General features: G+C 41.8%; 1 protein-coding gene across 1 annotated transcript; it reads right to left on the bottom strand.

The window, feature by feature from the left end:
• Positions 1 to 8,782: 8,782 nt before the first annotated feature.
• LOC147902594 (protein translation factor SUI1 homolog) lies at positions 8,783 to 10,077 on the bottom strand. The gene is made up of 4 exons (XM_087373641.1): positions 9,908 to 10,077; positions 9,504 to 9,712; positions 9,294 to 9,347; positions 8,783 to 9,140 (listed from the first exon to the last, which is right to left on the bottom strand). Exons 1-4 carry the CDS (start codon positions 9,942 to 9,944, stop codon positions 9,096 to 9,098), a joined length of 345 nt encoding a protein of 114 aa, XP_087229767.1. The 5' UTR covers positions 9,945 to 10,077; the 3' UTR covers positions 8,783 to 9,095.
• Positions 10,078 to 13,992: the final 3,915 nt, after the last annotated feature.

The raw sequence follows: 13,992 nt of genomic DNA, 5'->3' as shown, positions 1-13,992 counted from the left end.
CACATCATGTGCATCCTTGAAGCAATCGACACTGTGACGCAACTGGTATCGACGCAAAGCACGCTTCATGCAAGCACCTGCACCATCGTGCTCTCCCTTACCGTGCCCTGTCTCGAAGTAGCTCCATGTGATCGGAATGCCTGTCTCACAGTGCCATCTGCAGAACCAATAAAACTGTCTAGCAGATTTGAACTGACCACCGTAGCCGTCTGACCAGATCCAGTGCCGCTGCCATGTGACACCATGATCCCTCAAGAAACTATCATGCAAAGTGAAGCAATGCTGCACAAAATGGGCATCATGCGATCGATCATCACTAATGTAGAAGTGATACTCTCGCACAATGACGTGTGAGTCCATGGTGCTATCAATGCCATCCACATGAGCCTGTGCATGACGATAGCTAATGTGCACAAATATAGCAACCTGCAATATGGCATTGAAAAAAAATATGACTATTGAAATAATTCAATATAATGAGGCGGGGAAAAAATCAATACTCAATCACACGTCACTTGTTCAGAGAAATAATACTCCAATTGGATCTCATGCTATGGTGCAAAGGTGTAATTCTCCGCAAAGTCCACCACTGAGACAACCACCCCTGTAGGAAATGTCCTCAAACATGCACGGAACTGACGATCCTCCCATTTCGCAGTGTGCGAGTGGCGTATGTAGCGGTAGAGCTTCCCTCGAAAACTGTCAATGAATACAACACGTGGTGTCTCCTTCCCCACAAGCTGCAACCTCCTCGACTGTGCACCACCATCTAATGTCAAGGTACTGTACTCATACTGCTGCCAACGAACCATCTGCACATCACAAGTATCTAGTGCAACTCGTGGCACTCTAGCAAAGTCACCACACAAAGTACACGTGCCTTCCACACAATCAAGGGAGTGGAATAAAGCATCACCATCTCGTGTACACAATATGGAATGAATGAAGTCGCAAGGGCTAGTAGGAACCACTCCCCTATGACCATCAAGGGAACGGAATACGTCATACATCAATCCAAAATCCACATAGTAGCGACAATAGCATGTGTCACGCTCCTGAGAGCATCGCACAAACCATGGCCTGCATTGCTCAAATGACCTCTGCCCAATCTTGAACTCCGGTTGTGCCTCTACAAACTAAGTGTACAACTCAGTCTGGGTACACTCCAAAAAACATGCACCATGCTCAATGTACACACCGCGTGACACCCTCTTCCGTAATGCCTTCTTGAACACCGGGGATGCTCTGCAATGCTCCTCCCAAAACTGTTGTATGAAGGACCTAGTGGAATCATCCAACAATCGATCGCTGCGAGGTGCATGACCACTCGAAGCCCAAAGAGCATCAGTCTCACTATCCTCTAGACTCTGCCTCCTAATGATGCCTGCTCGCAATGTGCGCGGTGCAATCTGAAGAAGACGTGAAGCAGTACGCACATGGCCTATCATATGAGGTCTACTAATGGTAGCCACAATAGCACCACGTGCTGCCAAGGCATCACTGGAGTTCCTATGCTTAATAGAAGCATAGGAACGTCGAACACTGCTAAGGACCTCGCTAGATACAACCCTATCTCTATGTGCACGAAGACCAGCAAGCCTCCTACACTCTACCAAGTCAGAGTGATCAATCAGGGACGTGAGAAGAGAAGACTGCAAAGCTGGCGTGAGGTCACAAAAAAAAGACTGCACAATCTCGCTAGTATGACGACGGATAGTGGACTTCGGCAAGTCACGTCGTGAAGCAACACTGCTGCTGCAAGCTGGGGCAAGGGGATCAATGGGAGATGGTAGGGTGGACGGGGGAAGGGAGGCGCCAAGGGGAGCGGGGGGAGGGGGAGGGGGGAGGGTGGAGGGGGAAGAGGTAGAGGTGGAGGCCAAAATGTAGGTGGCTAGGGGAAGGGCGGAGGCTAGAGGTAGGGGAGCAGATGAGGATGGGGGGACAATGGAGGTGGGGGTGGGGGTGGGGGTGGAGGTGGGGGTGGAGGTGGGATGTAGAGGTAGAGGTGGAGGTGGATCAGTGGTGGCAGCGCGAGCTCTAACTCTAGAGGCTCTCTTGCGCTCACGAGCCTTCCGCTTGCGCTCCTCGTCAATGAGATTTGGGGGGGGGTTCCTACATCTTTCACGTCTACTAGCTCTACGGCTTTGAGAACCCATTCTCAATGAAAGTAGGATGGAAGGTGTGACAAAGTGATGAGGAGGCAAGAATGGCTAAGAATGGGTGAAATGAACCAAAACGTGGTGTCTTATAGAGAGCCTCAACTCATCCACTAGATTGCTCTTCATTATTATTGGTGGAGAGGTGCTAAGATTGAAACTAATTGGCTAAGTTTTGTACCTTCAAATACCTCGATCGAGGTATGCTATGCCTAGATCATATACCTCGATCGAGGTATTCAATGCATCATGCACGTATAAACCTCGATCGAGGTACCCCTCGGTCATAGCACATACCCCTCGGTCATATACCTCGATCGAGGTATTGTATGCCTCACGCAGGTCATATACCTCGATCGAGGTATTCTATGCCTCGCACATCGTGATGTGTATACATGTGGCTGATGTGGCACCATGCATGGTCATGATGTGGCAATATAGTCTCTTCCATGACGTGGAAAGGTGATGTGGCATGATGAGTTGGCATTCATGAGGTGGTAGATTGACATGGCAAATTGAGGTGGAGGGATTGGTGACGTGGCAAGGTTGACGAGGTATGCCAAGGTGGCAAGGTGTGATGACATGGCTCATGATGTGGAATGATGAGGTGGCACATGTGGCAGCACGTGTGGCAATGTAAGGTGACATGGCAAGGAGTGATGTCACATCTCCTTGATGACATGGCACCACGTGGTCTAACAACGTGGCATGGTTTTGATGACTCAGCCTTCCGCATGGGCAGCATGCACACTCCAAAGGCTTGCCACTAGGGTCGGTGATGCTCCTAGGATACCTCACCAAGCCTAATACCAAGCCTACCTTGTCTTGGTATTAGGCTTGGGTGGCCCTTTTTCCCCCACAAAAGGGAGATTTCACTCTTGGAGGCCATATCGTACGTTTCCCTTACTCAAATTTAACCAAGATTTTTTCCTCTTATTCATCATGCAGAGGACTAAAAATATTGACATTTTTGAAATGTTTGGTCATGTTTGAGAATTACTAGATTTATTTTTAATATTCTTTGTTGATCCTCTAAGGAGTAAAAGTAAAAATTAAACTTCAATCTTCCTAAATCTAACCGTTGGATTTGGGATTTGATGATTCAACCACACACCCTTATGTGCCTACTAACCTTCCACCGAATTGGATTTGCTTAATTATTCAAAATACTTAAAAAATGCGATGTGCTACTAAAATGCATGTATTTTATGACTTTATTTATTATGAATAATTATTTATAATTAGATAAATCATTCAAAAAATTACCAATAAATCAAGTTAAGCTCTACATAATGCAAAGAGACCACTTACAAAGTTTCAATAACATTTAATCTAAAATGAGTGAGAAATTTAGAATTTAATATGACACTCTCTGTTCGTGATAAACGTGTGACCACCCTTGAACCATGCCGTGTGACACAAAGAAATTTTTTGTGTGTGCATCGAATTTTCGATCAAACTATACAAGGTGGCCTTTAATTTCTTTCAAATCGGATCTCAATTAAGACTTAGCATTTCTTTCAGTTGGGAAAAACGTGTTTTGTAAAATCTCTCCCTCTCTCTCTCTCTCTCTCTATATATATATATATATACATATATATATATACATATATATATATATATATATGTATGTATGTATGTATGTATGTATGTATCAACATTGGTATGCTTTTTACTGAATTTACTAAATTTCAATGAAGCCCGAGTAGTGCCTTTACTCAATGAGAAAAATATTTCTTAAACCAATGCATCCATATCTCAAGTTGCCAATCTAATCCATGCCCAAAATTCTCGACTAATTCCTACTCGGAGTTAGTCCCTACGCTCACATACAGTTTCACATCATCACATTACCTGAAACCAGATGTTCATTAGTTCAGTGATCAGACTTCATAGTGTTCAGAGACATTGACTGATTGATCAGTGGGCAGATAGCACATGATTTGATTTCACACACACATGCCATCATTGTAAATCCTATTTGGCTATTTCATGGCATTGTGCACTTTATTTCAGCCTTGTAAAGCCTCTTGGGTATTCCTGACATCATTTGCCACAAGCCTTGTAACAGATCATATTATATATTGTAGTTCTACCTTCACCGACAGTTCAAATTTTAGTTGATCCAGTCAGTGTTTTGCAGTTGATTCAGACAATGATTTTCACGACACTTTGAGTACACTTCTTGCACCATGTCTACATGTAGCAACCTCAATCTAGAGGCATCTGCTAAGCTAGACAACTCCAATTACGGCACATGGAAATACTAAATGGAGACCATTCTTGTACTTCAAGACAAATGGGAGTATGTCGATGGATCCACACCTAGACCATTGGATGATCCAGCCAAGTAGTAGCTCTAGTCCACCTGTTGTCACAACACTAGTAGCAGGATCTACAATGGGATCTCTAGCTACACCAATAGTTTTCGCACCTGTAGCAGATCCTGTCATTGCCTAAGCACAGGAAGAATGGGACAAGAAAGACAAGTATGCATATCATCTGATCAAGAAGAATGAGCAAGATGTCATGCGAGGACATCTCAACATCATCAAGACATCAAAAGAAGCATGGGATATGTTCGCAGCTCTCTATGAGTCCAAGAACACTTCTAGGATTCTCACACTAATGAGAAACCAAGTCAACCAGAGTTTCCACAATAGTAGCAAAACCGGTCATGCTTACATACTCACGATCAAAGATTATAACAAGCAACTCGCAGCAGTAGGAGAGACTATGAATCCCAAAGAAATGGTTCAAGTCATCTTGGATGGACTGGGAGAGGGATACGAGAATCTAGGTGAGAGTATTGCCATCCAACGGCAAATTAAGACACTAAAAGAACTTTGAGTTTAAGGGTTGAGGGAGGTTCAAGGTTCAAAAGAGGTTTCAGGGTTCAGAAAGAGTTTCAGAATTTAGAGAGTTCCTAGGGTTCAGAAGGAGTTTAAGGATTAGAAGGAGGATCCTAACTTCAGAGTAGAGTACATGGTGGAGAACTCGTCTCCCTCATAGATCATGGAGGTCAAGGGTTGAGGGACTAATCTAACAAAAAAGAGTATAGGGGGAGCATAGGAGTGGGAGAGGAAGAAGGTGTAAGAGCATGGGGGAGGAGGAGAAGGAGGAGAAGGGAGGAGAAGGGATAACGAGAGAGAGGAGAAGGGAGAAGAAGGGAGGAGGAGAGGGAGGACAAGGGAGGAGGAGAGGGAGAGGAGGAGTTGCAAGGTTGCAGGAGAGGGGAGTAGGAGGCAGGGTTAGGACATGCTTTTGGGTGTGGAGTGCAAGGGAGCATGGACGCTTGGAGACAATTTCTTGGAATACCAAAGTAGAACTCAACACAATGCCCCAAGGAGTGTGGGCTTCATTCCATTATGGGGTATATATACAAGTTGGAGAGCTTCTCTCTCTACATGTAGGAATTGTAAGGCATTCCCTCTCTACATGTAGAACTTGTATCTAGGATGCGCATATAGAAGTTGCATGTAGGAGTTGCATGTAGAACATGAATGTAAGAGCTACATGTAGGAATCGTATGTAGAACTTGTATGTACAACATGTAGGTAGAAACTGGATGTAGAATATGCATGTAGGAGTTACATGTAGGAACTCCATGTAGGAATTGTATGTAGAACTTGCATGTAGATGTAGGACTTGCATATGGATTCCTAAGAGAGATTATTCCTAACCTTATGCAAATATAAGCAAAGATTTGGCGCTACTTTACACACACATTCTGTGCTACTTGAGTCCATCTTGGCATAGAGACAACATCACATGTCACCTTTGAAGGTTCCTACTTCAAGAATTTGGTATGTTTCATTCATATATTTTGATATTTTTGGGATCCAATAGTTTAATAATATTTTTTATTTTTATATGTAATTCGTGTTATATTATTTGAATTTAATAAGTTTATGCTAGTACATTTGGTAACTAAAATTAATTTTATTTGGTATTTATGTGTTTCTTAGCATGTGATATTGTTTGTGGATATAGTTACACCTTATTATTTGAAAACATTTGGAAAATCCCAGGAAATGTTTTGGAGGGTGGTATAAGTATAAAAGCATAGTCACTTTGGAAATAATTTCAAACACATACACTCTTACTATTTGTAGTTTTCTATAAAAGATTGATTGAAATAGATTTTGAGATGTTTGGAAGCATATAATTTGTTTTGGATCAAGCCCCATAGACTTTTACCTAGGGGCCACTGAAGAGGACAAGTTATTGGATCACATTCCCCTTCAAAGGTCCCCAATCCCAGAGTCTGGCATGGTTTATTCATAGAATCTTGAGTCATTTTAGATTAAATAGTTCAACAATGTTCGTGGTTTATAAATGTGATTCGTATTGTTTTATTATAATTTACTTCGTCAAGTGTGCTTCTAAATGTTCTAAATATAGCTCATTTTATTTATTATCTTTGTATGTGATATTACTTTTGTTTGCTGTCATTTCACCATGTACATATGTTTTTTAATCTAAAGATTTCAATAAATACCTTTGTATGTGATTAGGTGTTTATTTTTGCATAATTTGATACTATTGTGAAGGATGTGCGGTTTGTATATTGTTTGTTGATGTCAAGGTTATGGAGGTTCCTAGAAGTAAGAAAAAGGTGGACATCCATTTTCAAATTGATTCACAGGATGCACAATTTCCAAGAGGAATGAATCCTCTGTAGCAAGTGAAAGTGATTTCGTGAACCCTTTGAAATCAAGGAAAAAAACATATGAATTTGTGGCTAGACGAGAAGATATATATCCTCCAGATTCACATCTTGTCATGCTCCAATGACTAGATTTATAAAGCTTCTATGTAAGGGTGAGAATGGTTTGTTTGGATATTATGGAAAGTTAAATGATCAATGGAACAAGTAGCCTTCACACCCATATCAATCTTTGCTTAACAAAAGGGATGGAAGGTTTGCAATGTTAGAGGCTTGGAATCAACATTTCATATCATCTATGCAAGTAACAAGTGTTCAGATGGTTGAGAAAGAAATATGCTGGCATAGAGAAGGAAAGTCAAGAATTATAGGTAAAAATTCAAACATTAGATGGCCAGTTGATAAATGTAGTTCATGTATAGATGCAAACACATCTTTGAATGATTTTCGACAAAATGCAAAAAAATTAGCATTCAAAAAATATACTCCCATGGGTCCATATTACATAAGAGAAAATTGCATCCAATGGGTGGATGATATATCTAAGAAAAGTGGAAAGATGAAGGAGAACTTGTAGGCCTATTTCACACACACGTCTATCCATGATGAACACTCTACCAAAAACAAATTAGAATTTGCTATACAAACTCCCAAATTCAAAACTATAAAATCTAAGATAACATCCGAGTCAATGAAAAAATATGTGGAACAATTTAATGCAACTAATGCATAGAAAGTGTGTGATACTAAAATATGTGGAACAATTTAATGCAACTAATGCATAGAAAGTGTGTGATACTGTAAGCAATAGTACAAGGAAAAAATGCATACCTTTCTTTGGGAGGATGGCAAGTTGAAGTTGAGGGCTATGGATCCTACTATGTAGAATGGCATCTAGCTAGTTATCTCAAGACTATTAAAATACAAGCCATCTTTGTCCATTGTGCATGCAAAAGAGTATCACAAGGGGAGACTTAAAAATAAAGAAATGAGATGGGCTTGTGAACTTGCAGAGATTGATCAAACTAAGGCACCGAATCATGATGTTGCAGGGAAAGATCCATCTTGGAGCCCAATTCTTGTTCATGCTATTGCCAAAATAATTGGAAACGTGGCACACTTGAATTTGAATCCCCAAGAAGGCAGTGAGGGGATGATAACAAGAATCAAAAAGGTCCTTTCAAATATGGGATTGTACTTTGGCCAAGTAAAGAGTACAAAATATGAGAAAAAGAAGCAATATTCCATGTCAGCCAAGCTTTGGCCTAAGTATACCCAACGATCCTTCAAGTGCCCACTCCTAATTAAAACACACACATTAAGGAACTCCGCATAATCTTATTAACACATTAATGTGTTTGCCCACTACATTAAGGAAGTGGGCAGAATCTTATTAACGGGATAGCCATGATTGCGAAGGCATATGCATCTACAACCACTCGACTTATGTAGCTGGAGAACCTTTTAAACAAAAACACATTAAGGCAGTTCGCAAAATCTTATTAACAAAAGGGAGATAGCAATGATTGTGAAGGCATATACATCAACCACCCCTACATCTAACATGAACACCTCTTGCGCTTCTAATCAATATAATTAGCTGCTGTTTTCAATATAATTGCACTGTCACCCAACAAGAGTACAAAATCTGCAAGGTCTACTGTACACATGTGAGAGTAGCCACAATCTACTTTTAAGGGGATGGCGATTTTAGGTGTGCATATAGAACCTTACTGTTGCAAATATAAAAGATGTGCAAGTCATTTAGGGTAACAAGTTATGGAAGAGGAGACTACCTATCAATTTTGTTGGAATGCTAAGGAATATACATAACTTACTGCACAATATGAAAAGGAACGAGAGACGTGCTATACACGTCCTGGCATACGAGAGAGAGAGAGAGAGAGAGAGAGAGAGAGAGAGAGAGAGAGGTGTATTAGTTCATGTAATCAAGATCGAGAACAAAGAGTTTGCATGTTTTATATTCAACATATAAACCAAAAAACCCCATTTCTCGAATAGAGCGAACAGGGAGCAGTCTTCCAACATACAAATTTGGGGAGCAAGCGATGAATCTGTACAGGCACGGCTGTGTGGGTGGATGGGTGGGGGGGTGTGAGGATAAAACAGCAGTGATGAGCCTCACACCGCTTATGTGATTATATATAGAATAGCATTCAAAACTATGCTTATAGGAAGTCTACCCTGTCCATTATTTTACTTTAAATCTTGCTCGATCTCACGACGCCTCTGCTGCTTTACAGCTTGCCTTAGAAACCATGTATTTTGATCTGGTCTTTCTTAACAACCCCGGCCTGCAAGCAGGCAAGAAAACCCTATTCAGTGGACGCGAACAACACTCCTGTAATGTTTTTTCACACAAAAGCTCCACCATACTCGACGCCAAATGCCCCACAGAGAAGCAGGAGTAATAGTTAGTTGGTATCATTCCCGAACAAATTGCTCACCTGGACGAGAAACTGAGACACGTTCTTGCGTTGATCACCTTGTAGCTGGATCACCTGCATCACATCCAGTTGGACTTCAGTGAACAATCCCTCCCCATATCATGTTTCTCTCGTAAACGAAAGACTCTACTGCGCCTTACAAAACTTCCAAATCTAAGCACCTCAAGCATCTAGAAAAAACAAGAAGTACCCAAAGACTGGGAGAATTACCTGACCCAACTCCGGATCTTGCACCACCGTCCCATTACAACAGAATTCCTTCTTGAAATCCTTTAAGATCTTGTTGTAGTTGAAATCTTTCCTCAATCCCTGCACCGTAGTCAGGCTTTTCCTGCCATTGCGCTGCTGGATGCGGATGTGCACGTTGTCCTTGGAACCTGTGCCGGGGGCATTAGCGTCGGATGCTTCCTTGAACGGATCTGCCACAACCCAGTATTCGTTGTCAGATAATCAACCAGGCTCCTATCAAGAGGACCATCTAGCTACTTTACAACTCAGACAATCGGAGCTCAAGTGCAAGCGCGGGCCTAGAGATCGAGAGCCGAACTGCCCAAAATAGAATACGGCATCGGAAATTGCACCGGAAGAGCGGAAATTCAGGGGAGATGAGCTACCAAAGGAGGTGGGGATCTGAATCTCCAGATCTGACATGAAAATGGGCTGATGAAACAGGAGGAGCTAGTTGGGGAGGGAGACGAAGATGGGGAAGGAAGAGAAGCTAATGAAGTGAAAGAAAGAAAGACGCAAGTGTTAAAGTTGAGGTTTGAGGGTGCTGATATAACTAGATTTTGCGTCTGGCTTGGCCATCATCGCAAGCAACAAAAAACGTGTGGACGAGGGCATCTTCCTCGCCTGTCCACCACGTGTCAGCACCTGGAGCACCCCCTCGGTTACTGGAGGAGTTTTGGAGCACCGCCTCGGTTACCGGAGGAGTTTTGGAGCACCCCCTCGGAGTTTTTCGCGTCATTCGCTCAAGGCCCCTTTGCATCAGTCGGAAACGTTCTACTGTGGGTGCATATGAAAATCACGCGCACACGTCAGCCACCAGCCATTTTCCTTTTGCAAGAAATGCTACAGAGCACATTTCTCGTGCACTGAGTACCGGGGTTGGCTGAACACAGACATTGATTGGGGCGCGATTGTCGACAGGTGTATCTTCTAGTTAGAAATTACATTCCGAGCCACTTCTAAGGTTGATGGCGACTCCTTGAGGTGGGAAGATTGATGTTGATGAGCACCAATTGCATGTCCCGTGCATTAAGTGCTGGAAGCGATTGAAATCTGATGTTCATTGTGACCAATGGGCGAGCTTCTAGGTGCCAACTTCGTGAAATTACGTTCCGGCCATGTGTAAGGTTGATGGCAACTCCTCGGTTTGGGAACATTGACATTGACAAGCACCGCATGCATATTGGACTTTTGCAAAAGAAGAAACAAGGTGTTTTGAGCTGCCCTCGCATTTGACGTTTGTAGATGGAGAAAACCTACAACTTTCAGGTTCTTCTTAAAACTTTTCACATGTAAAGTTTTATGCATTTTCAAAATTGCATAAAAATATTTATGTGGCAGACTTGAAAATTTGCAATTTCAGTATACACAATTTTATTGGTTGTCTCTGAACACTGCGTTGGGTTCAAGGCAAGTCCCACATGCTTGGGTTCGTCAAGGCCCTAGCTAGTATCATCTCTACTCTAGTGAGAGTAGGCACCGATGAATACATAAGGTGGGCATGAGATGTCTCGTGGGTGTGCATGCTCTCCTTTATTTTGTTTTGCATGTCATGTCACCTTACACATAGGAATCACCGTCATACATTGTGACCTCCCATGTTCATGCCTCCCTTCCTCTTTTCATTAAAAACCTGGGTTTCATGTAATGCTAACTCTTTGAACTTGGATTTTCTCACATGTGCTTTTTCTTTCTTTTGGGAGGTGATGAAAATTCTCCAAGTTCTCTATCATCCTAGCTATATTTGGACAAAAAAGAAACCTACAAATGTGTGAAGTTTTTGAGTTCTCTAAATGTTGGAAATTTTAATATTTCATGAACACTACGGTTCGTTGGAGAGGATCTCTTTGGAATGGTTGGAGTTCAAGGTTGATAACCAAACCAATTCATGTTACATATAACTTGCACGTGCCCACAATAGTATAGATGATATACAGAAAAATTACCCACACTTGATTATGGCATCACCTATACCAAGGGCAACATCTTGATCGGATTCTGTGACTCGGATTGGGCAGGAGACATGGATAGCAGGAGATTAGTGGTAGGTTACTGTTTCTCACTTGGATCTGGAGCTGTGTCATGGGTCAGCAAGAAGCAACCCACAGTTGCTCTTTCTTCTACCGAGGCTAAGTACAAATCAGCATGCTTTGCTTCTTGTGAAGCAGTGTGGTTAAGGAGGATTTTAGGGGACATGGGTGCAGTGCAGAACAAGCCTACACAGTTATCATGTGGCAATCAAAGTTGCATGGCGATTGCAAAGAACCTTGTGTTCCACACTCGCACAAAACACATTGAGATTCAATATCACTTTGTACGTGAGCTCATCATGGATGGAGAGGTTGACTTGGTGTACTGTTGGACTACAGAGAATGCTGCGGACATCTTCACGAAGGCTCTTGGAAGAGACTTGCTAGAGAGGCATCTTCATCGACTTGGCATTGGACCGAAAAAGTAAGTTCACTAGCAGGTGGACATTGAGGGACGGTGTTAGATATCAATGGTCCACTCTCATGTAACTACGCAGGAACCAGCTAACTCTACTTGTAAGCCTCCCATATGAGGAGAAGGCATTTAAGTAGCTTGGTTATCCAGTAGGTCCTGCTTTGGACACCAGATGGGGGCCATGTGTGACCTGATGGCTAGACGGCTTCAAATAGAGTTGGCACACCGCCAACTAGGCTACATGCAAGTGCGGGAAGGCATCCCATGACTGACCGCACTGAGGGTAGATGGAGCATTTCTCAGGGCAGCCCCCACTCTCGGGTTGCGAGGCCTGTGTGGAGCCTCAGATGATCTCGGATGTGCTCTATTTTACGCCACAATTCTATCGTGTGGTCGGTGGCCTATTTTGGGACCGACCCCCAATCGATCGTTTTGGATGGACTGGTCGGTCACCCAATTGGGTCTAACCGACTACAACTGGTGGCTATATAAGAGCAAGCCCGTGAAGCCCATTTTATCACTGGCTACAGCAACCCTGATTCCTTAGCATCCAGCCTCCATCTTCTACTGTTTCCAGCTCACCATTGAAGCTTCTTTCACAGGAGCGCATGGTTGGGAGGCAGCACCATCTATTGTATCAGTTCTACAGTAATCAAATTTTTGATTCTGCATACTATCTGCTTTTCTCTCTTGCGTACGAGATCCTGTTATCTATTGAGCATAGACATTGTATTGTTTTCTTATAGGATGTCTATTAGCATGTGATAGACTTAATGATTGAAGTGCGAGTGGACACATGCAGACTAGTCACCTAACTAGGATGGACTAAACTGATATGGGGTGGTGGATTAGATGATGGATGATGAAGAGATTGACCTAACTTAGCTCTATTCTCACCTAAGACTTAGACTTGCTATTTTCACCTAGACCTAATAGATGGATGGTGGACTAGAAGCGTTAAATCTGGAAGTACCTAGCATCCTTATAGGTGGCATATTTGCTCATTGCACTTGGTTATTGGATTGAATTCTATAAGGCAAGTTTCTCTCAAGAGCTCCTTGGAGAGACCTTTATCATTGGGAATGCGTCAATTTTACGAGCAAAAACCTATGAGCAAGTTTATCCGAGCGTGTTTTTCAAGAGATTTTTAAAAATGTTTTTCTTTAGGAAACATGGTTTTTACACTTTTATTTTCACTAGAACTAGATTCCTTTATCATAAAAATATACAGACTAGTCACTCATTCATTTTTACACAACATAATTTTCTTATTTAGAGACATCCCTTTGTACCCCTGTTATTACCTTAAAAAAGTGTTGATTCCTTTAAGAAACATTCCTCATAATCACTCTCAATGTAATAATACTATGCATATATAATTACTTATTAACACATTTATATCATATGGCAATATCTTTTTAGTGTTTTTATAGCATATTTATGGACATGTTTCTAAAGAAGTTTAAATTACTATAAATAAGTATTAACTTGGGCTTATATATCACTCTCATAAAATACATGTAATATTTAATACTATATATGAAAGATTTTCCAAATTATAACTCCATAGATGTGCTCAAATGGGGTGTTCCAATCAATTTGAGTGGTTGAATGACTATATTTGGACATTGGATATGAAAGTTATGTCACTTTTAAAAGTGCTGTCCAAGGTAGTTTCGCCAGCGAAACTACCTTGGGAGACTTGCTTCAAAGGGGTTTCGCTGGCGAAACTACCTGGATGGCTTGCTTCAATGAGTTTTCTTTGAAGAAACTCTTTCATGAAGATAGGTTGAGAGAGGGTTTTCAATGTCACCCCCTATTAAGTAAAAGTTGTAAGAAGGATCATAAGGGAATTTTCATAGAGAAGTCTACTCTACATGTGGGTTTCTTCAAAAGCCATCCCATTATGCTCTCACCATTCCTACAGATTCATCTAAAGATTTTTGTATAAAATAGGCATTGCTATAATACTTTGCATATTTCTAAGTGAAACTATGTTTTCTTCTGATCGATTTTTGCCATATTT

Source organism: Dipteris shenzhenensis, chromosome 4, assembly GCF_047967505.1.
Source record: "Dipteris shenzhenensis isolate YYH24624 ecotype China chromosome 4, Dip_SZ_1.0, whole genome shotgun sequence".
NCBI classification, from domain to species: Eukaryota; Viridiplantae; Streptophyta; class Polypodiopsida; order Gleicheniales; family Dipteridaceae; genus Dipteris; species Dipteris shenzhenensis.
This window is presented reverse-complemented; position numbering and strand designations above follow the sequence as displayed.